This window comes from Sardina pilchardus, chromosome 2 (assembly GCF_963854185.1).
Source record: "Sardina pilchardus chromosome 2, fSarPil1.1, whole genome shotgun sequence".
NCBI lineage: Eukaryota > Metazoa > Chordata > Actinopteri > Clupeiformes > Clupeidae > Sardina > Sardina pilchardus.
This window is the reverse complement of record NC_084995.1, coordinates 29,141,992-29,168,198: the sequence shown is the minus strand read 5'-3', so window position 1 is coordinate 29,168,198 and position 26,207 is coordinate 29,141,992. Positions and strand designations below refer to the sequence as shown.

Below are 26,207 nucleotides of genomic sequence, written 5' to 3'. Positions count from 1 at the left end.
CTTATCACATGGACCCATGTGAGACTGACCTGTCTCCAGGTTCCTCTCGTCAAGCAGACCCAATACAAAAAGATTTCTAAGAGCACATTACAATAGAGGAGTGCATTAGTCAAAATTACTGAGTGCATGCATACCAATTGCAGCTGTATTTGTAAAAGTAATTCAGTCAGTCAATTTCCAGGTTCTGCAAACATTGCAAGAAACATCACAGACCACATTTCCCAGGTAATTTGTTGTTTAATTTTGTTGTTTCAGTTCATACAGACACAACAGTTTGTTTGTATTTGTTTCAAATGTTTTACTGTGCTGAGAGGTTGCACCACGGGAACACTGAGAACACAGACAAGATTAAAAAAGACAGTTCAAGTTTAATAAAACAAAGACACCAGAATAATCAACAATTTGTATCTCAACAGGTAAACTGACTTCGAAACACATCTGCTATTTGGTTCTTTAGATGTAAACATTTTGTAAATGTACAAGTGGGAAAAACATCTGACTAGCTTATTTTCGGACCTGTGGAGATTTCAGTAAAACACAGATGTAACATAGGTTGACTTCTCCATCTGAGATCCTTCCTGGTGCCATCCATGGAGAGAAAAAAAAAACATATAGATATATTCATCTTATGATAAAGAGCCATTGGTCAGCCAAACCACCAAAATGTGTATCTCTCAAGGATAACAATCATGTTATATACTGTACATAATAAGTAATAAAAAAGAAACCTCTAAACTTCAGTTAGTTAAAACTGTGCTTTGTAGTGCATTCAAAGGATTCACGGCTTAAAATCTTTCCTAGTACCAATCAACAAGCTTCCAAAATGATTTCCTTTCAAATCACACATGCAAAGAGATACGTGTTAAGGCTTACTGTAGATTCCTCACAATACTTAAGTGTTTTCTTATTATTTTAGCAAGGCAGCTTTTTTATGACAAAAAAAAAAAACTAATCTAAAAAATTAATTGTTTTTATTGCTTAAATTTCTATTCTCACCATTACAGGTTATAAGGAGAGGGAAAATTGCTGTGGTTAGGTAGATGGTATTTGGCTTTGTGTATGCTTGTGAACATCCGTGGGCCCTCGGGTGCCTGTGTAGCTTCATACACATTATATGTCTCTTGATTGTTTCAAAAAGGCTTTGAATTCCATCAAAAAAAACATTGGCTTTGGGCTGGTAGTTCACATCTACAGTCTGTCAGGTGAATGTTACCATAAAGGAAACTGCGGGTGCTGATTTAGGCAGTCATGACAACCCCATGACCCTGAGTCATGTATTTCAAAATAAGGAGGGTAAATTGGCATAGTGCTCTCAGTAACAACAAGTAACAGTGACCACACCTACAGTATATCCCTTCAAAAATCTCTAAAACAAAACCCACATACAAAGTCATGAACTACGCCTCGAGACTTTTTTCTCTGAGACTGTACAAAGGCTCAAGGCACTTTATGAATATCTCACTTTCTCTCAGCCCTAATCACTTGCTCAGGCCTCCAGGCAAATAAAATGATCAAATTCTATGCAGATTTGACTAAACTACCTCAATCAGGTATTTTAGTCTGTTTATTACCATTATTCTAAATTAGACATTTATTTACCAAAAGTGCTGCAATATTTAAGAAGAAATCTTATTTTTGAGGACAAGTATTTTTAACACCCGTCCTGTATTAAGCACCAAAATGGTCATTAGATGACTATTCTTAACTCAAACTTTCACATGTCTTATAAATTAACCTCAATAGTTCTAAAAAACTGATATTCTGTATTTTCAAATAACTCAACACAGATCAAGACAGGCCACCTACTGCAACAAAGTTGAGATCAACCTGTGTTGTGTACCCTCTTTGACTGAGAGACTAGACTTTCCTGGCCACAAACGTAATCCAAGGAGAATACCTTAAATCCAAAATAGGCACAGCACACTTTGTCACAGGGACTCTTCGACCAGTGGTAATACTTATTGTATTTCCGTCAAATCTTGGGGGAGGGTGCAACACAGCAGGGTTTAGAAGAACTATTGAAAGCCATTTTGTGCCTGCTAAACAAGTTTCAGCAGAGTGCTCTAAGATTTTTGTTAAATCTTAAGAATATTAGAATAGGATGACACTTCTCATGATGTTTTTTTAAAAAAACTGCCCGTTACCGTGGTCATGCAAAGCTACTAGGCGGTAGACCTAAATAAACAAAAACATCCTCTGAGGGTATTTAACACAAATGAATGGATATCTACAAAATATGGCGGCATTTGTTTGAGTAGCGTTAGATTATACGCATATTAAAAAGGTGGGTGGGTGGGGGGGGGGGGGTGTTGGTCGAGACATGTGAAACTACTGTCATTCACCCTTTTCACATCTTCATAAAATCACGTGTAAGGAGTCCACTACTAAGGTGAACCAAAAACATCACATGTATCAACCGGTGTGTTCACAGACACACACATATGCACACACTCAAAAACCCACAGCAGTGTCAGAGTTCAAATACACATTTCATTCTAAAGCTGCAGCACTCTCTTCTCCTCAGTCTCATCCATTCACCAAACTGTCCCATCCATGTCCATTCCATTCACATAGTAAGTCAAGTCTAGCTTAATGGCACATAATCAAGCTTTTACGGAATAGGAAAACAAAAAAAAAGCCCCAAGACGGAGCACAACAAGACATAGAACTCTGTCAGTCTTTCGGAAGAAGTAACATACTGTATGACTACAGTTCTCTCTCTGTGAAAAAAAAAAAAAAAAAATGCCTGCAACTGTATTTTCTATGACAACAGAGTACCTCAGCCAGCACACATGCTAGGATTATTGCCGCGGCTGCTTTTGTCTAATATAGAACACGACGGGCTGGAATAAAAGCCACACATTTATCTTCACATTCGCTCACTCTCTCTTTTTGTCTACAGATACCTACGTTCAGATTTTCTTTTGTGCTTTGTCACTATTTCTTTGCCAACGTAAGAGATTTTGCTATGAACTCTTAGCTACTGAATCACTGTGCACTTTGCCATGCTTGTGTGCGCCACCCCTCTCCGCTGCTGGGTACCGTGTTCATCTTGGCGGTGGCGCAAGCACTGGGTAGGCGAGTGTTACATTCAGCGAGTCGTTGTGCTGGACGAGGGAGGTGTGCCTGTAGTGAAGCACCAGGTTTCTGAGGGAGCTGTACAGGTTGTAAGGCTCGGCGAACCCGTAGCCCGTAGCAGTCTTGTAAATCACGCAGTGTTTCACCTCACCGTCCATCCTGCAGGAGGGGAGAAGAAAACACTCAAGGGTCACGTAAGGGCAGGTCCAGCCTCTGTGTGTGTGTGTGTGTGTGTGTGTGTGTGTTTGTGTGTGTGTGTTGAAGAATGTTGTTTACATTTCTCTGATAACCTGCAGCCTTCGAGCAGTGGAATGGGCTAAATTTCTACTGACTTCCTGGTAGACGTCCCCCTCCACTGCACAGGCGCAAATTGTGATGCAAAGACCAGAGTAGCCCTGGTGACCAGAGGGATTACAGATACAGACTGATCAACTGACAAATGTCGGTCTGGTGCGTGACTTACACAACTGAGCAGGCGAGCGAGCCCTTCTGCGTCTGACTCTCGCGGATCAGGAAGGTTCCGTCACGCTTGCCCCGAAGCAGCTCTTCAGCGTACGAACGTTTGATGTCCCCCACATACCAGGTGCGCTCATCCTGGTGAGACTGGTCGTCCTCGTCGTCCACCAACGAGTAAAAGCTGAGTGTATGACAAGGAACAAAGGGTGAGCAAATCATACAGGTCTCCCATACTGACAACACATCCCCACAGCTGGGATTGATCATGTTTTCCCTGTTCATGGAGTGCCTCTTGACCAATCAAAAACCAATACATTTTTCAATCGAAATAGTAAATATGTAACTTATGCCAATTTAGGGAAAGGAAAACAACACAGAAAAAATAGAGAAAGAGAGAAAAAGAGAGAGATAGATAGCAAAAGACTTAACAATGGTGAGACACCAACTTAAGTAAAACAATGACAAGATACAGGCTCAGCAACCACAGTCTGGCAATAGAAATAGGCAGACGCAGGCAGATGTGGACGCCTGAAGAAAACAGGCTGTGCGTGTACTGTGACAAAAAAGAAATTGATTCAGAATTACACTTTCTCACTAGCTGCCCAAACTACAAGGAAATGCGCTCCAAATTCTACCCCAAATTTCAATCTCTATATCCAAAATTCTCTGAGATCGAAGACCACAAAAAATGAAATGAGAAGTGGAAGATTGTGCAATACGAGCTGTACACTACACATACAATTGCGACAGAAAGAGGAATGACAACTGAGCAACACGCCTAACCAACCACCCCCCCCCCCACACACACACACACACACACACACACACACGCACACACGTATACAGTGTATCGACGAAGTGTAACAATGTTTGTAATGTTTGTACTGTATATGTTTGTTTATATATTTATTTTTTATTTATTATTATTCCTGTAAACGCTTTGCCAAATCATCATATGGTTTGTCGTGCCAATAAAGCATATCGAAATTGAATTGAGAGAGAGGGAGAGAGAGAGAGAGAGAGAGAGAGAGAAGGCAGACAGCAAGAAGAGGCACTCACTCCTCAGTTTCATTCCTGATCCCAAGCCACTCGTTGATCCTCCTCTGTCTTGCGCCTTTCTGCGTGAGCCAACTATGAGACCAAGAGAACACATCATCAGGATCAGCACCATCCATGGGAAATGACATGACCCTGCACCGGTCAAGCAGCTGATAAGGCCAAGTTCACACTGCATGACTTTCAAGTTCAAGTTGTCCAGTCGCTCTACAGTTTGCACTAGTCAACTAGTAGTTAACTTGTCAGTGAAAATCTCAAAGCCTTTCAGCGAGACTTACACATACCAATAAATGGCAGGATGCATCCAATCAGGGGCTTTTGTTGCGACTTTCCAAGCCTCCTAGGCTAAATCTATTTGCAATGAGATTCGGCCTGCATAGTATGAGTTATGCTAATTGTTTTCCCATTTACTTCTAAAGAATATTCCACATTTTACAGTCTATATAGCTTTGGGACTCCAGTTGCATAGACTAAGTTCAATTGTGTTAACGCTCCTGTAGGTTGGTGTAATGGACTCGAGTTGTTATCAGAATTTCCCTGATGCAAAGTGGTAAATCATGTATTGCTTGCAAATATGTGATCATTACATATTTGTAAAACACAAGCAAACATCTTTAGATAGAAAAAAGGACATGAAGATGTAACCATCAAAACGTTAGTCTTTTTTGCTGCACGCAGGAGTGCTTTAAGCCAAGAGTTGCAAATATTCAAGACCTGAGATGCACTCTCTGATGCCTCTGAAAAATGTTTTATATAAATACACATAAACTCCCATTTACTGTACACCAGTGTGTTTGGGTGAGCAAAGACCAAGGGCATCTTACACCAGGTACTGGTCCCGCAGCTTCCTCAACTGCATCAGGTCAGGCTTCAGGCTGTTCATCTTCTTGTCGATCTCACGGTAGTCCGTCGCCTGTTTCTTCAGGTCCTGCTCCAGCTTCATCTTGCTCTCATGAATCTCTGTCACTCTGGACTTCAGTTTCTCAGAGTTGCTCTGAATTCTGCAGGAGAAACAGCACAGAGATGTTCCTGAGACGTCTTCCTGATAGGTGTATTACAGCAACAATAGTAATGGAAGAGACATGCAAACAGCACGGCAATCGGCAGCTGTTAGTTTGCATTAAACTTTGACCTCAAAGTCACAAGCTTCTACAAAGATGATGAACCGAATTGTCAGTATTGTCAGATGATGACGCACATGACACACAATAGTGTAGCACTGTAAACGTGTTATCATCAGCAGAACCCACCTTTGGATCTCCTTCTCATTGCCGTCACGCATCAGCTTCTCGATGGTCTCTCTGCTGAAGCGCTCTTGGGTCTCACACTGTTCCTCAAAGATTTTGATGGTTTCGTTGAAGGCCTCAATGGCTGTACGCTTCATCTGAAGCTCCTAAAAGAATGAAAGAAACAGTTAGATATTACTCCTCTGTGTCCAGTGGCCCTTTGGCCCTATTTTGCAGGCCATTTTCATATCCACTACTAACTGTACATGTTAAAATAGTAAAACTTTTGGCCCCAAAATGAAAATGAAAATTGCATCATGTTGACGTTCTGTCTTCAGAGTTTCTACACTACACACTGAATTTCTAAGACCAGGTATTTGACATTTACTGTAGGTCTTCATATTGTCTCTGTGTCTTCGGTGAGTGAAATAAGCGGGCGCCCAATACCTGTGAGGTGCGCGTGTACTCCTCATACAGGATGTCGTACTCGCGGCTCTTCTCCTGATACTGCTCATGGTAGACCTTCAGCTGCTCGCCCACTGCCTCCACACTGTCCTCCTTCACTAGCTGCTCCTGAGAGACACACAACAACGCCATCAGTGTCGGCGTCGTTCACCATGCTGCCACACGGGGGCAGTGTTTTACACAGCCCAGTCAGCTTTTATCAGTGTTCCAGATGGTTATTTGACAAAATGGTGTAAAAAAAAATATGAAATGTCACATTTGAAAATGTGTTTTTCAACAAATGTGCTTTCCAGACCCTAAAAGAGGTGCAGTAGAGGAGCCCCATGGGAGCTGGCTGGCATACCTGCTGGTATTTTGATATGGGAAATAGCAGCCGTGAATCCAGTTTGGCATTGTACTGGGCAAGAGACTCATGGCGATAGTGGTTGATTAATTCCACCACGGTGTTGAAGGTGAGGGGCTCAGAAAAGCCGTACTTTCCTGCTCGATGAAATATCTTGATCAGCTTATTGTTTCCCCCTTTCCTGTAAGAGACACACACCAAAATTCAGTTATTATGACATCAAAGGTACAGCACAAATCCAAAGCATATTTTTTGGAGTTAAGGATGACAAGCGCTTCAATTTAAAGCTTTACAGCTAAGTCAACTAATTGCGTCATTCAAGCTGTTGCTGAGTGAGTTAAGATGCATCTCTCACCTCAGGGTTAGTGTGTATTCTCCTCTTACTTTGCTTGAGGCGTCCCGAACTAAGAATGTACCATCAGGGGTGTCTCTCATTTTGTCATTCACCTCCTCTCTATAGAAAAGCAAAAGGACGCAATACAACACAACTCCATGAACAGTGGCCTTTTTAACATACAACTGTTTTACTTAGCATTTCTTCAATCATTTCTTCACAATTATTATTTTGTATACTACAAAGACAACATGTAGTCTCTTTGTTCTGAAATCCAGAAAAGTATGCCATTCATGTCTGAAAGTACAGCCCTTTGGTTCCAACAAACAATTTCCTAGCCTTTCAGTATGACCAATATTGACAAAATATTTACCTGGAGATGTCTCCCCAGTACCATTCTGCATCACTCAGAGTAATGTTGCTTCCATTTACAACAGGGGTAGAGGCACTTTTGGCTTTGGCAGGTTTGGGGGGAAGAGCTGTTCATGGAAGACATATCAACATGTTGTTGTTGTTGGTTTTTTTTTAAGAGAACACAGGGAAGACAGTTCTGTGCAAGCTGAAAGCAAAACCACAGCAGGTAGATGTGTGTGTGTGTGTGTGTGTGTGTGTGTGTGTACCTGGGGGAAGTGGCTCCTGCTCCCAAACCCTCTCCAAAAGAAGTCTCTCCAGCACAAGTGCAAAGAGTTCTGTGTCGGCCTCCGACCTGTCAACCCCAGAACAAGAAGCATAATATAACATGCACCTTAACATAACATGCAGACCTAACTAAAGGTTAAATGGATTTACCGTCTCCAACAGCATTACAGATGCAAGCTAATTCCCTCCAATAATTGAACCAATAAAGAAAAAGTTAATGTAATAAATGCTGCAAAGTTGAGCAGCTGTTTCTTAACATTGATCCTTAACACAACACGCCTTTAACACAAATTGCAAGAATGTAATGACAAAGTGACAATTTTTTTTCAAGTGACAATTTATCTAAGTTACATAACTATAGTGCAATGAGCCTACAGAGACTTTATGCATAATTTCATGAGAGCAAGTGCCCATGTAAGGAAGGCATTTGTGGGGAATGTAAGGGAAATTCCTGCACGATTCTGCATCAAGGAAAATTCCAAAGAGTGAGCCAAATTCCGGGGATGAGCCCTTTAAGCGTGAAAAATTCAGTGATTGCGGAAAACCGAAACACTCCACCTAGTCATTAAACCAGGGTCAATTACATTTGATACTCACTTTTCTACCCAAATTTATACATACAGTTTCTCAAAAAAAAAGACTAATTTGATCTCGATTCCACAGCAGAGACCACATACAAAAAAAAAAAAAAGGAAAAAGAAAAGAAAGATTTTTAAAAAAGCCCAACTCACGGTGTGTCTGAGCCTCCGATGAGCAGAGGGCCAAAGATCTGTCCGAGTGTGTGCGGACCCAGCCCGTTGCTGTCGGAGTGCTGGGCCACCTTGTCCAGGTGCCGGAGCAGATAGTGCAGAGTCAGGCGGTTGTGCAGGGGCAGCGCCGGCCCCTCCAGCAGCTCCCGCAGCGGCCCCCTCCCCTCCGCTGGAGCGCCGTCTGGGACAGGAGACGCACGGGTTACGCACTCATACGTCCAGAGAGACCGGCTCATACTGAACACATACATGTACTGTACATGCAAACAAAAACTATACAGAAACACAATCACACACTTACACACACACGCACGCACGCACGCGCACACACGCGCACGCGCACACACACACACACACACACACACATACGCACACATGCACACGCACACACGCGCACACACACACACACACACACACACACACACACGCACACACACATACGCACACATGCACACGCACACACACACACACACACACACACAACACTACACTACACTACCAGCCATTCTTCCCACGGCCTCACGCAGCCTGTTAAGTGATTCCTCTGGGTAATTGTGTTTACTCTCTGGAGTCTCTGCACTGACGTGTGAGAATGTGAATGGGGATGAATGGCTGGGAGAGGAGGAGTGTGGCTGAGACGAGGCGAGAGCGCGCCAGCGACACGCGGACATACCGGCTCCGCGCTGCACCGCCGCCAGAAGCTCCGCGCAGACCGCCGAGGGGACGACCGGGGAGGGAAGCTCCTGCAGGTACCGGACCACGGCCGCCGCGAGCGCATCGGTGTCCCACTGCCCCATGTCCGGCTCCAGCGACTCTGTGGCGGCAGAAGGGGGGCAGAGAAATTCTACAGTCAGATCACAGGGCTTCCTCTCGCTAGCTCCAAAGCCAAAAATGCAGGCTGGAGAGCTGTTTGTTTGTGCCTCCAGCATCTCAGCTGCCCACCTATTCACTGCGGTGATTTTTTCGCCAATGTTCAGTTCACACCCTCACTAAAGAGACAAGGTTGCAAACTGAGAGTGTTAGACACAAACCAGCAATGGAAGATTTCGTGGCCAGAAAACAGGCCTGTGAGGACGGAATTCTAAATAAGTGAGAACCAAGCGTACATATTACATACATATTTCAACACTTGCATGTAATGGAATGTAACACATGCCACCCACTTACCATACACTGCTACAGATTGTATCAGGTTACAAAGAGGTTAAAAAGGGCAACACGTGCAAGAAACACAGCAAGCGATAACCTCTAGGGAAGGATTCTAACATTAATGATCATTCATGCACTGTAAACCAAACAGATATTTCATCGAGTACACATTGCACTCACCACTGTTGAGGGTGGCTGTAGGAGCTGTCTGACCATCAGTGGTAGAGGAAGTGGAGGTCCTGTACAGTGTCTTGCAGTCTAGACCTGTGAGACAAATCCAGGCATTAACTCATGGCACCAAAATAGTCCCGTCCCTGACAGATAAACCGAGATAAACCAAGCGGTCACATCTAAACATTTAAAACAGCACGTCTGCCGATATTAATACTCGCGCAGACGTGCATTAACACAAAGCTGGACACTGACATCAGGTCACCCATGCCACCTGAATCCCTGCGCCCTGTTTTATACTGCCTGCCGAGTGTGCGAGAGGTTCCCATGTGCTGGCACAGACGGACGACACACTCTGTGCACGAGGATAGGAAGACTGGACGAGGGGGTTGGGGAGGGGTGCAGGTGGAGTGGTGGTGGTGGGGGGGTCGGGGGGGTGGTGTTAGTGGAGTGTGCAGCTGAGATGGGACAGGCATGCAGGGTGAGATTTCAGTACCAGGAAATGAGAATAATGTCCCAACACACATCTGTCCCTGTCCACCTAGTGGAATGTATGAGGCTGTGTCCACTGATCTTGCGCAACTACAGTCAGATCAGACAATATGATCCGTTACCCGAGAGCTTGCCTCCCCATGCCTTGAGGCGACAACACAGAGTGGACACAGTAAAGGGAACACATGAGGTACAGTAAAGAGAATAAAATCTTCATACCCGTCCTCTCGATGGCCTCCACCAGTTTTATTAGCGGAGCAGGAGCAGTGTCCGGGGGTGCTAACTGTCCCGTCAGGTCTTGGGGAGAGGGTGCTGCAAGGAGGAAAAAGATTTTTGAAGTGTCAGTTCTAGCTTTTGCACTTTTTGATTACCGAGTGGGCTGCAACTGACAATACTTCAAAACACACAACTACTGTAATCTGATCAATACCATGGAGATCCTTGCACCTGTTGATTAAGTAAAGTGGTCATGATATTTCAAATGGAATTCCGTGTAGTCTCAACCCAGATGAAAATATACAGCTGCTGTGCCATAACTACTAGAAAGAGTTGTCTAGTGAGGATGGTATTGTAAAACAACCCTAAGCACCAATTGTGCATCTGCGACAAGGTTTAAAAAACTGAATCCTAACCTGCTCATTCTCTACCAGTCCTTTACAGAGCTGGTCTTGGTAGGGATCTTTGTTGCTCCATGTGCACTGAAACTAGTCCTTGCCACTCTTTTTTCAGACAGTGCACTGTTTGCTTTGCTGGGATAAGTGCTGCCTTGAGAGCTGGTTGATCTCAGATTCTTGGGATTTCACTGCTGTGGGGACACTTCCCTGTCTTTCTCTCCCTCTGTCTTTCTCTGTCTCTCCCTCGGTTTCTCTCTGTCTCTCTCTCTGTCTCTCCTTCGGTTTCTCTCTGTCTCTCTCTCTCTCAAACCAAAATGGAGTAGTCTTAAACTTTTTCTTTTTGTCTCACTCCTAGCAAAGAATCATCGGTATCTGAAAAAAGTGCTAAGAAGCCAACATTGCAAAAAATTTTTTAAAAAAGGTAGAAGATTCTTGTGCAGAAAAGCTCGATGCTTCTTGTCGTTTTCTTCCAGTCCTTTGCTCACAGCGGCAGGAGCTGCAGCCGAGCCTGCCCCAGCCCCTTGCGTGAGCAGAGCACAATAAAGGATTTAATAAAAAATCCTGAACAAGCAAAAAGTCCTGCTGGCAGAGTGCCAAGGCCTCCTTTTCAGACTCACCACAAAGAGCCCAGGGTTTGGCCGCCAGAAGCCTCCTAGCAGTGCAAGGCTAAACCGCGTCTGATTATTCATTTTGGAGTTCAGACGAAAAGCCTCGTCAGCACATTCTACTTTTCCACTGCACATTAAACATGGAAACTTTGCTTTGCTTTTTCTGCCTTGACACAAACACAAACCCAGTCTCTTCCGCTGTCTTTTCCCCCCTGCTCCATGCTGTGCACTCATCACTGGACTAGTATATACATACAGAGCATGTGCTTTTCCAAGGTATAATTCATGAACTAGCTTTTAAAAGAGGATCAAATCTTTTGGCAAAAAAAGCAGCTATTGGCATATGTTCAAAATAACCGTTTTTCTGCCAGATGCCATAAACAGTTTTGTACATTCTACCCCGAAAAAATAAATAAACAGATTTGGACATCGATATACCCTTCTTGTAAATATAACAACATATGTGAACAACAGAAGAACTCTACATTCAGCCAGCAGGGTTATTACATAGGCCTAACATGCACAAAAGGGTTTTTACAGAGTTTGCTTTAATTATATAACATTTAGCTACAAATCAAATAGATATCAGATGGGATAATTCTAGCAACACTTTTTCCATTCTCAAGAAGGGCACCCTGTCTCAACAAGCAAACACACCAAATGTGGGAGCAGGCTTTCGTGCAAAGGAAATACAACTTTTGGGAAAAACAGCTGTGGCCCTGAAGTCATCCCTAGTTTTTTGGAGAGAACACCAACTAATCATTACCCAATTATGGCTGCCTCGGTAGTCTGCAGCTTGGCTGGCCTGCAACTGTGCATGCCCTGGGAAGGAACAACTATGGGCATTATAATCATGTGATCACGGCAGTAAACTCTATTCCCAGAGACCCAGGCTGCCTGTGGGGGTTTATAGGTCGGAGGCTTGGCTGGGCTGGATCAGACAGAAAGAAGTATCCAAGCATATATATGCAATGCTTTTCAAAAAAGCTCTACTTGGAGATTTTTTTTTTCTTCTTCGAAAAAGCTAATAGATCTGTTTTTTTCTATAATGCCATGTCACAATGCAACAGACTTTATGATCAATACAATGTTGTTACAAGACCTTTGAGTTCATATTAATGGCTTGTTTCAAACACCAATACAAGCATACTATACAAAATTCATTACGGCCAAAAAATACTTAAGTTTGCAGTGATTGCCATTGCCATGTCAACAAATTGATTAGGCTCAATCTAAATATTTAAACTATTTGTTTGCTGTCCACAACACAGCCTTACAGTATGCACATTTTCCTATTTTGTTGATCAGTCAGCCATTCTTGTGTATCCCAGCTTGCTCAAACATGCCATCATGTTTTAACTTTCGAGCTTAACATTGTAATGCTTTAGGGAATTAGCTGTCCCCAGCTGACACCATTATCTTAGCATAATCAACTGGAAGTGGGTTACACCAGTTAGTTAGACTATAGCTAAAAGGAAGCTACTATAGGCTAACTGATATAACCTACTGTACCTACTGTACTTCCGAGAAATTATGCTAAGCTAGGCTAACAGTGTCAGAAATGGTCACCTGTTCCTTGAGATAAAAACATTTGTGAGGTAAACAAACAGAAAGTTTAATGATGGGAATCAAAAATCCAGCTAAATTCAATCAGAAACTAGGATGACTGTACAGTATGTTATCCTATGCCTGTCTCCTCAACCCTTTTTTGAATTTTCAACCACCCTAAGTCAAGAGCCTGAGTGATGGTGAAGACATTCTAATAGTAAATATCCAGACAAAATCCAGCATAGTGATTGTCTTTGCTATTCAACATAATGTCAACATAATGTTCAACATAAGGCCTCGATTCCAATACATTATTCAGAATTTCCCCGGATGGGGAAAGCAGAGTAGCCAGGTATCACAGCAGATGTATCAGGACTCACTTGACACTGACTCACACGGACAAGACAACTGTTCCACTGGGGGAAATGGGCTCTGTCTTTAGGTTCTGCACATTGTTATTCAGCTTTGACAGATGCTCTAAAAATAAAATAGCAAAAAGGCATACGGTATTTAAAAAAAAAATGTTATCATGTTATTAGTTACATACTGCCTAGCCTATATTATTTTGCACACAAATATTAGGGTCATGTGGCAATATGCATAGAATGCTATGTAATGTAATGTTACATTTCTTCCACTGTAATTAACTTACATAAGGATTTTGACAGATGCTCTAAAAATAAAATAGCAAAAGGCATACGGTATTGAAAAAAAAACTGTTATCATGTTATTAGTTACATACTACTGCCATAGCCTATATTATCTTGCACACAAATCTTAGGGTCATGTGGCAATATGCATAGAATGCTATGTAATGTAATGTAATGTTACATTTCTTCCACTTTAACTAACTTACATAAGGAATTTTGTATGAATTCATAAGGACACACTCTTAAACTTTGAGACAGATTTGGAAAGCCAACTGTCCAAACTATGAGACAAAAGCAAAACACATCCCTAACCAGAGCAAGTCTGAAAATAGTCTGCAAGAGCTGGAAAGGCCAGGGTCCTAGCATAGCCTCCCACAAATTCTGTGAATGCAGTTTCCTAGTAAAGGAGCAAATTCAAGAGGCCTCTCCTTTCTGAGAACTGTAGCGAGTGGATAGTTTATAGCTGCCTGGAGACAGTATCAGAAGTGCATGTGAAACAGAGGAGGAGGAGGAGGAGGAGAAGGAGGAGAAGGAGGAGGAGTGGAGGTAGGGAAGGCAGAGGGAGGGTTTAAAAAATGCCAAGCTATGGTTCACTTCAGGCAGTAAAAGGGAGGCCAGAAAGGGAGGGGAAAACACAGTTCTTCTTGCTTCACTGCTGCAAGCTATGACACTTCTTTATCATTATTTCAATATCAGTGCATGCAAGTATATCATCTTGGCACCTTAAGCAATGATGCCACCATTTCTATTTCAAACATCTGTCTGTGTTATATACAGAATTAAGACTACAGAACAAGGTGGACTCACTCAAGAGCAAATAGCAAGTGCGCTTAGAACTTAAAAATTATCCAAACCAACTGTTCGAAAAATGAGTACTTGGACAGGGGCACAGAAAGTCATGCTTCACTTTATCTTCATTTTGCCTGCTGGCAATCTGGAACTGGAATAGTGACTGGAAGCATACGGCACTAACCTTGACAAACTGCTTATCATACAAAGGAAGCAATGGGTGCACTGCTGCTCTGACCAGTCAGTTGCACTACCAATAAACAGTCTCCTCAAGCAAGGTCTGACATTTTTGGGCTTCATCCAGTCTTTAACCATAGTCCTAACTTTCAGCAGAAGTGAGGTTGCCAAGAAGAATTTTCCTTAGACTTTCAACAATGAGGATTGGAAGAATTACTTATCATAAATCACCACTGCTCAACTCTATGAGTAATGAGTTGAAGACATAGGTAGCTAATTGTTCAAAAAAAGAAAAAAACAAAAGTGTATTTTCAAGTGCCTCATGATTCATGTATAAGCAAAGAAGTACAAACGTTAAGAACAAAGGGGGCCTGATTGTAATATTTGATTTGAACAAAAATGCTAGAGATCGCTCTCAGCAAGGATGATCCATATGGTGGTGTGTTGACCCTTCATTCATAAAATCTAAATTATCTGTGTACAGTACATTACATTTGGCTGACGATTTCTAGCCAAAGCAGCTTACAACACGTTAAACAGGCCTGTGTAAGGCCTGATTTCATACCCTACGCAGGCAACACACGACTCAGTTGACAATACAAGGCTTGCACAAATCTTGAAGTGCTTTGTCATAGTCTACGTATGCTACGCAGACTATGCACATTGCACGTCCATCGAAACACATGACATGACACTTGCGTTTGCATTGCTTAGCAAAAAATTCAACCAGACCTTTTACTACACCAGTACTTGCCAAAACCTCCTCCTTGCATAGCTGGATGCGTTTGCATTTGCGTGGCTTGCATAGGCTATGAATCAGGCCTAACTCTGTTCTATTTTAATTCGGTAAGAGGGTTTAATTGATGAAAAATTATTGTTTCAATGATTAATTCACCCAACAGGCTTTCAATAATCAAGGGTTGAAATCATGAGTCAAATACACACACAGATTATGAAATGGACCCAATTGCCATTTGCAACAAAATAAGCTACTATTGTTGCTCATGCTAGGCCAAGCTCAACAATCTACAACTGCAACAATCCATCACACACTTTCAAGCTCAGATGATAGGCTACCGGTACTCGTTTTGTGCAACTATGTTACTTGTGCAGCACACTACAGGATATTGTTCACGTTTGCAGACTGGACCCTTACCTGGCTGTGTGTGGGCTGGCTCAGGCCTGGGGGCCGGTGGGAGAGGCCTTTGGGAGCGTGGATGGCTGGGAGGCAGAGTCATTTTCACAGGTCCGACATACTGCACATAGGTCCCGGGGAAATCCCCTCTCTGCTTGGTGCGCTCGTTGTACCCCAGGATCCAGCCGATACGCTCAGGATGCTGTTCGTCTCCCTCTTGGATGCTAAGCGACAGCAGAGAGGCCTTGTCCACAGTCAGGATGTCATCGGGCTTTAGGTCAATGTCTTCCTCCCGCTCTTTCTTGTACACAAACAGACAACGGTACTGGAACCCATCTGCCTCCATTTTACTCACCACGTGGGCTTGCTTGTGTTTGTTTCTTCAAAAAGATATGACAAAAACAATGCCAAAACAATTGCAAAGGCCAACTGCACACAGGAGCCTGACCAAAGCTGATGAGCTGTAGGCGATGGTGGCGCGGCTGCTATCTGTGTCTGGTGGTGTGTTTTCCAATCAGCCGAAGCTCAGGAGCATTGTGGCCGTTGCTGAGGCAGGGCAGGCGGCTAGCAGGAAGTAAACGAGCCTAGATCTGGCCAGTGTTGGCAGCGCAAAGGACTTTCCTCAGCTTGATTCCTCGGTTCAACCAAATGATGGAGCAGAGAGACAGAAATGGAAACATGCTCGTTTAAGCAGGAAACAAAAAAAAAATGATGAGTCCTAAGCACAGCGTCCACTTCTGTCTTCTGAAAAGGCCGGTCTAGTCTGATGACAGATCCTTTTCAATAAAGCACACCCTGAAATGGACAAGAGTACGGGATGGTAAATGTTTTGAAATATTACAGAGAAAATGTTTTAATCTACTGTCTGCTTGGTACAGCACAGACAGAGTAAGTACCCATACACAAACACAAGAACAAAATTCAAATGACAAGCATTTACACAATCAACAAATAATGAAGCAAAACATTCTGACCATCCAACTAAAAGTGACTGCCACTGCCACTGTGAAACCAGATCCAAGTTTAATTTGCTTGTGTCGTAAATCAAAGAGAAATGTTAGTGCACTTGTCGTATGCTCTACCAAATGTGTGTAGCAGTTTGTTAGTGTTCAAGATGCTAAACCATTTTGCCACCACTTTACATTTACCTGTATTCATGTATTCATCACAAAATGAGGAGTAATATTCAAGCTACACTGCAAAGGACACCCACGGTAACAATGAATAATATCATAACACCACAAGATTACCAGAGGAGGAGCACTTCCGCACAGGATCACCACAAATGCGAAAAACTACTTTTGCTTGTCCAAATGTTACTACCTGAGAGTGAAAGTTCTCATCTAACATCAGCAATTTCTCCTTATCTAGGTTCACTTCTTTTACGGATCACAAGCAATGGCATTAACATAAAATAGTTACGTTTTTCAATGGGTAGGATGCCCTCATAACTGATAAAAGTAAAAACATTTACAACTTACTGAAACTTAAATAACATTACCGTCTCGCCAATGTCAGCATCAAACAGGTAGAAGTAAGCCTCAAACGCCACAAACTATGCTTATGTATCCCCTACCCCCTAGATGTCATTGGACGATACTAGAATTTTCCACTTTGAAATGAGAGGCTTTGGTCGGACAGCTTAACAGGAAGTGCATCTTGCAGTCTGACAAAATACACCTATTCATCCACCTGGAAACAGAGCATTGTTACATCAGATGGGCTGAATTATAACGAATAAAAATCAGTAGATGACTGGCAAAATAGGTTACACCAGTATCCCATACCCTTGCGACTCGAACAACAAACAACGAACAACGCTCAGCGGCGATTGGAATCGTCTGACAACTCATCACTATCTGTAGTAAAAAATGTATCAAGTGGTCATCACAGCAGGGTAACACATCACAGGGCAGCACTCACCCCACCTTTGGCCTGTGGAACTGAACAGGCGCACCAGGCTCTCAATTCCACATCCTCTGTGTGAACAGCGGCTCTGCCAACGTGGACACGTGGCACTGGCATACCCAACCACAGCCCGCAATCCTCACACCACCGAGACAACCCCCCACCCTGCCGGCTCCCGCCCCTATCTTCTCCTGCAAACCACCCTCTCATCCTCTGCCAAAATAATAAAATATCCTCCTTTTCCACGCCATAAAAAGTATCAGGATGCCCGTTTGCAGCAACAATCATAACTTCCATCCATTTGTAAGTTTAAAAAGAATAAAAAAAAAAAAAAAGGTCCTAATAATGAAACACTGTATACTGTAAGCGTAAAAAGTGGATGAAAAAAAAAAGAATGATCATGGTAGCGATCCCAAACAGAGACGGCTGAGCCTCTCTCTCATGCAGGCAGCTGGGGAGCGAACAGATGTCGGGTGCATCCTCTCTCTCTCTCTCCCGCTACTCTTTTATTCCGTCTGAATCAGAGCACTTTACTTGCTGTCTGCGACACCACAACGGCAAAGCCAGAGAGCACAGAAATAATTAATGAATAAGTGCAAGGAAAAAGTCGCTGTTGCTACAGAGGGGAAAGGTAATCCTGCCTTCCTATTGGGCGGCCATCAGCCATGTGCTTTGGAATCACCAGATAAGCTGGGGCAAATCAAGAAATGTTCTAATATTAGTAAATGTATCCAGGCAGCGATCAAGATGGTGAAGTTTACACTTTGGAGGAGAAAATGTGCATAGAATCTCACTCATTTTGCAATTAGCAAATCTAAAAACAAAGGGAAGCATTATCAATTTAGAACAATGTAAGATTAAGACAGAAACAAATAAAGAGGATATGATGCATGCATCCTTCATTTCTGCAACCAAATGTGGAAGTGCGATACTAAAAGAACATTTCATCTTGAAATGACTACTGTATTTGTTCATGTCCTGAATATCACTCCAGTGGTTGGACTAGTAGAGAACTGAATGCTATTGCTTAATAAATTGGCAAACTCTGTCCCATTCCATGGATGCCTGCACAGAGAGACATGGAAAACATCTACTTATGCAAAAGGTAAACTCACCAGATACAAAAAGTTATGAAACAATCTGGGAATATCCCTTCAAAAGATGACTTACAGGGCCCCAGTCGTGGCGCGACTGGCTGGGGCACCTGCACCGCACGCCGGCGACCCGGGTTCGATTCCCGCCCCGTGGTCCTTTCCGGTTCCCACCCTACTCTCTCTCCCACTCGTTTCCTGTCACCCTACACTGTCCTATCTGATTAAAGGCATAAAAGCCCAAAAAAAATATCTTTAAAAAAAAAAAAGATGACTTACAAGCTAGCCAACATCAATGTTTTACAAAGTGCTCCCATCTGACATTTTAAATGACAAAAATCATGATTCAATTCTGCAATTCGCTCCCATGCTATTTGTCTACTACTGTCTTAATGTTGCACAGATTAGAAAAGAAGGACAACCAAACTAATCAAAAAACATGTACAGAGTGTTCTTTTTTCCATGGAACTAATAGGCAACTGTCATTTATCAAGCAAACTGAAGAACAGACTAGACTGTAGCATCACAATATTTCAGTATGTTTCAGCACAACACTGTATCACTACAGGCAGGGCCTTTGACGGGGGGGGGGGGGCTCGGAGATAATGTTGCCCCCACAGCACAGGAAGACACACGGCGGGCTTGACTACAGCTGCGCCATGCCACCAAGTATGGAAATATTTATTTTTATATTATGAATTATCAACATAAAGATTTGCAATGATCCTCTTGTTTAGTATTGTATTATAAACAGCTTCACGTTTCCTGTACATGATGGACCCTCCCTTAAAGCTCAAACTCACCCCCAGCCAGGTTGTGACATGCTTAGTTCAGCTCAAACCAAGATGACAGAACTTTACTAGTAAGCTAAATATATTAACCAGTTTATGGCTACAGGCATAATCTATGGGTCCAATAACTAAACACCAGCCTGAAGTTTAGTCAGGAAGTACTGTAAGTGTCATCTAAAACGGACACCGTCAGCGCAGCAATTGGCAGTAGCAACTCTTCCTGTCTGTCATTGTACAAAGTCCACCCAATACTGGATAATCAGATGTAATTGGTTTCTCGGTATTTGGTGAGTTGGAACTGGGCTCCTTAGGCTGGTGAAAATTCTCCACATATAGGCTAAATGTGTTGAAATGGCCAAATCTGGCAAAACACGTAAACACCATAAACATTAGCTTTCAGTGCATATGGTCCATACCCCCCGGTTAAAAACACAACAAACACTTTCTATGCTGTAGTAGCCTAGTCCTATCAGTTTGAAAGCTAGCCTAACAAGCTAATTCCAGACCTAGGATTAGCACACTACAGTATCTGCTCTATCACCAGTCAATGTTTACAAATGTTGTAAAGTTTATTTATCACATTTTGAAGTCCTCCAAATTAAACACTTGACGATTAAACAAAAGCACCAAGGATCCAGCATAGAGACATTTAGGCCATGCTCACACTGCAGGGAAAAACAGCGACTGGTCTCCATCGACCTTGTATTGCAAGCAGGTGCCTCCACAGCATGTGTGACTTCAAGCAAACGAATGAAAAAGGTCTAAAATCTGCAGTGACATATCAGCCTGTTTTCAATACTAACAAACCAGTAGATATAACTAACATAGAGAACCATAAGTGAGTTTTGATAAGCTGCTGAACCTAAAAAAATTATCCTTTAGAAGATTTAGCACTAGTTAGCTAGCAGGCTGGTGTTAACAGGTAGTGTAGTAGCCTAGCCTGAAAAGTTGTGGGTTCAATTGCCAGGTTCCACCTTAACCCCAAGTTGCTCTGGGGACAATGTAGTCCCTTGTATTATAATTGAAATATGTCACTTTGGATGAAAAGTGTCTGCTAGATGCAAATGTAACAGACAAGTTTAGTTTTGCCGTGGCTGTGCCAGAGCAAGCAGTCTCCTGCAAGCCATATTAACAGTTAGATAGATAGATAGGTAGATAGATAGATAGATAGATAGATAGATAGATAGATAGATAGATAGATAGATAGATAGATAGATAGATAGATAGATAGATACTTTATTGATCCCCAAGGGGAAATGGAAGTTGAAGATAACAACACTGCAAAACAGCATAATGAAATCCTCTAGGATGCCTTCACATTAGACAAGAATTGTCTGGATTTGGTGGTACATAAATTGGACTCATCCACTGACAAAATAATAACTTACTAACTAATAACTACAGTAGCACGTACCGCACCCATTGACTTGTCTGCTAGCCTGCCAGATAGCCAGCACTAAAACTCCATAAACACTAATTTTGTTGGTTTGACACATTACAAAAAACTTGGTCCATAACCAGGTGGTAGAGCATTGTCACACAACAGCTTTTAGGCATTTTTCTGTTTTTTTTGTTTTTTTTTTGTCAGAAACCAAAAATAACAGGGACATCTGCTCACGCAATGCACAGCCAATGGAGCACAAACGGTTGTTTTCCCCTCCGGTAGGCGTGGTTGTGGGTGTATGACGTGCTGCACTCTGTCTATGGTAGATTCCACATAACATTAAGGTCAGCTCAACCATTTGGTAGAGCACATTTTGACCCATCATATTTGGTTAAAAACCAAACTAACTTTAATCTAACCCCATGCAGCCATTTCTACAACTCAGTTGTTACATTAAGCACAAAAAAATTGCCGGGTAGCTTTACAATTATTTTGCCAGTTTGGCAGAGGCTCATAAAATAAAACTGGAACACAATGAAAGTTATTTATGTTATTAAAGATGCAAGAATAATATGTTTGTCATAGTTTTTCTTCTGGGTGGGAACTACAAAGGGATAAGTAGACATAAAAAAATCCCTGACGAAACACTGAATGAATAATCATCTTCTCGATGTTGATCAAAATGATCCTGATTATGATTTTTGCTATAATCAAACAGCTTTACTTCTCAGTGCTGCGAAATGGAGGTGTTGAAGTTTGCTAACTTAAGTACACAAACATTCATAATAAAAGTCAGGAAGAATTGCATTTTTTATTTCATAGGCCAACTTGACTTTAACTCCAACTATTCTGATGAATCCCCATCTCCCACCCTTCAGGTAAGCTAATAAAACATAAAAGTAGATATGCATAGATTTTTTACATAGTACAGTATTTCTAGTACATAGTACAGGGCATTTCAAAATTCTAAGTGATTTCTTCGCTACTTCTCCTGAAGGAATTTCTCCAGGATGTTTAAGTTGAGGAGACAATTTCTGCAATTTTGTTGTAGATAAGCTTGGGTCAGTAATGAAATCAGTGAAGGTCTCTTGATAGTTTACACTCCTATGGACAGTGCCATATGAACAGTGGTAATTCTGTGTCAAATCATATTATTATTGTTATAGTTTGTCTGCATAATGTTTATAGGTCACAAAACAAAGACCTTTAAAATATTTTTGTTAAATTCCAATGTTTTCATATTTTTCCACCTTTGATTTTTCATAATTTTTACACGCTCAAAAATGCCTTATCTTGGAGGCCATGTTTGGACATTACAAGTATGATTCCTAGCCTGCCCAATCATGTGGTCTGCATGACCACTTATTATATATAAGGCCCACAAATTGTGAAAAAGTGATACTTAGGCTAGACTAGAGTCATTAATAAATACTTTAGTAATTTTGTGTGGGTTTTAATGTTGTGTGTGGGGTAGCAGGAACACAAAAATATATTTGGGAATAGCTCAATGGTATAATCATTAAGCATACAATGTGCAAAATAATGGTGTACCATGTTTCATACACACTTGATTATGTTGTACCTCTGCTTTTTCATTCCTGTCCCTGAGGTAAAACACTGGCATTGTACACATTTGTACCCCCATACATTGAACAACTTCCACATAGATTTCCATGTGCCTATTAGCTATCCCGACCCATATACCATTTCAGTCCTTTGAAAATCACTGAAAATCATAACCCCCCACCCCACCCCCCGTCCTCATATCGTCATGCTCAGTAAATGTGAAGGCTTATGTGGAGAACTCAAATATTGGTACATTCATTTAAAAAGAAGAAAAAGGCATTTAAAGAAAAAATAACGAATAACACCATTTACATTTATTAATGTAGCAGACACTGTTGTCTAAAGTAATTTGCACACCGGTGCATATTTGGGGTTAAGTGCTTAGCTCACGGGCACAATGGTAGAAGCCGGGAATTGAACCCACAACTTTCAGGCTACTGCACACTAGACCAGCTCCTTAACCAGAACGGCCCTTAGTATAATAATTTCAATGTAATGATATCAATATCACATATTTCAAAATACAGGGCCTTATAGAAAATCAGCATGCCATACCTAATGGTTTGGTGACGGTCATAGTGAGAACAAAGTGGCTGGTTATGAATAGGCCTAGTGCTCAATATACTGCCCAACATTGCTTCCGAGACACACTTTTCAAGTTGTGCAACTAAGCAAGAGCAGAAATAAAATGAAGAAATAGGATTTGAACAGAAATATTTTACAGGCCTTGGTTTTGGGGCACATTCATGATCTAGACCATTTCTAAAAATCTGAGGTGGTGTAGCAACACCCTTCTCTGATTTGACAGGGAATGACCCACGAACTACTTAGGAAAAGATACAGTGGCATTCTCCTTCTCTACCATGTACAATCTTCACAAATGTGTCGTTAGTAGCCTAGGCCTATGGTCACACTCTCAGAATTAATGTAGGTCCACAGCATCTTTAAGATTACTGGACCTAAGATGTTGAGAAAAACTACTCAAAAAAATGTGAAATATGCCTTCTCACGGAACTATGCAAGCTGTAAAGTTAGCCTACGGCAAAAGTCTGCGCGCATTACCCAGTTAGAATGCGTATTTGCATATCTCGCAATGAAGACCATTTTTCATTAAACGATTTGCCTCTCACTGAATTTACAAGACCAATACAACATAACTTCAGATAACTTCCAATTAAGTAACAATTGCGTGAGAGGATTACGACTACAAAGACACTTAATCCAAAAACCAACTCACAACCAACCAACATGTGAGTGTCAACAAACACACAAATGTTACACAAAAATCATATCGACCAACCCAACACCTGATTTTCTATGACAACTGATTAGCTGAGAGATTGTGTGAAAGACATTTACACAATTGTTCGTAATTGTAGTAACGTTAGTAATTGCGTTAATGGAAAAAGTTAGGCTACCTTTAATGTCTGCTAAAGATGAATGTTATTGTTACATTAACATTAACATGCAGCCTTCAGACTCGGACATGTTAACTAAACATGAGTAACCACTGAAAAATGGTCATCACCGACCACAATTTCCTTTAAATTATAAATGTAACATTTTTACCACAACATGTAATGGTAAATACATTTGCACATGCAGGTGTTTGCATACTTATTGGGCTTATAGCTGGCCTGTTTCTGATTTTAATTAACTTTGAGTCGTACACTAGTACAAACCACTCCGTATTATCGAGAGCTGCAACATTAGCAAGCAGGCTAACTCTGTTCAAGCCAGTTTAAAAGATACTATCAAAATCCCTGCCAGACTTTAAGAAACTATTACCTTACTGTTTCTGCATTGACTTGTATAATGTAGGTTTACCAGATAATTTTCCCATTTTTCATAACACGACAAATTGCATTAAGTACTAATGTGGTCGAAACACCACTCTGTAACTGAGGAGAGCCATGTTGTATGCGTGGAACACATATTTCAGTCTCCAGTAGATGATACAGTAACATGCTAGCTTCGTGAGAACCAGAGAAACTTACCAGTGAATAATAAGTTGAGACTACTTGTTGTATTTTTCTGATGTCGGTGATTACATTTCCTTTGTGCGTTCTATTATCAAGGGTGTTATTTCTACACACTTTAAGTCCAACTTTTCCCTTTCCAAGCGCTGCACACTTTTTAAGCCCCACCGACGGCACTGTCCGCCGCTCTGCAAAAAGAGGACCTGCGAAGGGAGCACTCGTAGCCTACTGGAGATCGATGTCAAAATAAAAGTCACAAGAAAGAGACGTGAAATAGGCTTCTACATGAAAAGACACTAAATTAATCCTGAAAATGTACATGGTTTATGTAATTTGATATCAATTGGGTGGCTTTAAATTATGAACTGCAGGTTAGAATAGAATGTATTGCACAGGTCCTAGACAGAGAGAGAGAGAAAGAGAGAGAGAGCCTACAGACATTATCCACACAGACAGAAATGTTGCTGATTCAGGGTGCCCCAACCTAAACTGGAGTCTATGAGCATGCAAGTGAGCATGCAAGTCATACTTTTGAGTGTGAAAATCTAAATAGTTAATTTCAGTGAATTGATAACTCTAACACTGTGTCCTAACTGCAAGCGACGCAACCGAATGCGTGCAACAAATTCAGTTCCATCGCTGTATTTTCAATTGGAATGTCCTAACTGATTTGCAGGCTGTTTAAGTTGACTAGGCTATATTTTTAAACCCAGTAGCCTAGTTCCCCCAGGTTGAGTGGAGATAACAGATTCAGAGTTGTTAGGTTTGCCAAATATGTAGTGCCTGCATGCACTTTATGAGATGCAGATCTGTGCAGATAGTGCAGCACAAACCTGTTCCCACATCTTACTTTTCTGCTTTTTAATCTACTTGCCTCAAGTGTGTGTGTGTGTGTGTGTGTGTGTGTGTGAGAGAGAGAGAGAGAGAGGAGAGAGAGAGAGCATTAGCAAACCAGTGCCCAGGATGTTGCCCACCTTGGACCTTGAAGATGCCACTGCTGCACTGAAGGGTTGGAAGGACCTGTGGCAAGAAAGCAGGTTTGGGCAAGAGAGGGATGGAGGCAGCAAGTCTGAGGCCCCTGAAAGTGCCAACACAATCTGTAGATCCCATGAAGAGACCATATGGTAAAGAGATAGACACAGTATTCAAGAGCCTTAAATATTGGCAGACAAGGAGCTATGACAGACTAGCCTTATGTCGCCATATTCAATGTATTCAGTGTATTATACTCTCTCAAAGTGTATTCCTTAAAGATCCGAAATGGACAGGAGAAAAGACAGAACTTGTGGGTCAGCCTGGCACCAGCATAAAAACATTGTTTTTCATTGACTATTGTAGAATACACTCACAGAAGGTGCTATAAACTGCCTGTGAAGTTGTAAACATGCACTAACCTTGACCTGGCTCTACCCGTCCCTGGCTAGACATGCACATTTTGTGCAGTCCTGGGTTCGGGTGACAGAGTTGTCCGCAAATCTGCGTCTCGTCTGCATGTCATAACGGAGTGGGAGACACTGCGGAACTCCAGCAAGCATTACCTACCACCAATCTGACTCTCCTTGCAGTTGTTAATCTCAGTCCATGATTTACTATGGCAGTAATGATTCTTCACACTTCACTGTGATAAGTCTGCTGCTGAAGTCTGCAGTGCTGCTATGTAATAAGCCAGTATATGCTTTTCTTCCCTTACAGGTCAACATGTTGTCCAAGCTGCTGTATACTACATCAACTTTAGATCTAATGTATATTTAAATAATTAATTATTGCAGAAAGCAAAATAACCCAAAGAAAGTATTATTTTTTCAGACA

At 41.8% G+C, this 26,207-nt stretch overlaps 1 protein-coding gene across 5 annotated transcripts; it reads right to left on the bottom strand.

Moving 5' to 3' along the window:
* Positions 1-223: 223 nt before the first annotated feature.
* Positions 224-24,577, bottom strand: pik3r2 (phosphoinositide-3-kinase, regulatory subunit 2 (beta)). Of its 5 annotated transcripts, XM_062525385.1 has the most exons (17): positions 17,467-17,602; positions 17,181-17,371; positions 15,701-16,474; positions 10,378-10,470; positions 9,676-9,759; positions 9,020-9,160; positions 8,329-8,527; positions 7,579-7,664; positions 7,332-7,437; positions 6,980-7,078; positions 6,625-6,805; positions 6,264-6,389; positions 5,841-5,983; positions 5,415-5,591; positions 4,594-4,665; positions 3,542-3,715; positions 224-3,237 (listed from the first exon to the last, which is right to left on the bottom strand). In XM_062525385.1, the coding sequence occupies exons 3-17, from the start codon at positions 16,023-16,025 to the stop codon at positions 3,048-3,050; spliced, it is 2,196 nt and encodes a 731-aa protein (XP_062381369.1). In that variant the 5' UTR covers positions 16,026-16,474; positions 17,181-17,371; positions 17,467-17,602; the 3' UTR covers positions 224-3,047. The 5 variants fall into 5 exon arrangements, with proteins under 5 accessions (XP_062381369.1, XP_062381353.1, XP_062381361.1 ...); XM_062525369.1 differs by lacking the exons at positions 17,181-17,371; positions 17,467-17,602 and adding an exon at positions 24,417-24,577; XM_062525377.1 differs by lacking the exons at positions 17,181-17,371; positions 17,467-17,602 and adding an exon at positions 17,603-18,133.
* Between the last annotated feature and the right edge of the window lie 1,630 nt (positions 24,578-26,207).

Bases quoted from the DNA above. Each gene is read 5' to 3' on its own strand.
- pik3r2 (XM_062525369.1), bottom strand. From the start codon at position 16,025: ATGGAGGCAGATGGGTTCCAGTACCGTTGTCTGTTTGTGTACAAGAAA. The intron at 8,528-9,019 runs GTATGTCCGCGT...CTCCTGTCCCAG, and splicing joins GGCGGTGCAGCGCGGAGCCG to ACGGCGCTCCAGCGGAGGGG. The intron at 7,079-7,331 runs GTAAATATTTTG...GCTTTTCTATAG, and splicing joins TACTGGGGAGACATCTCCAG to AGAGGAGGTGAATGACAAAA.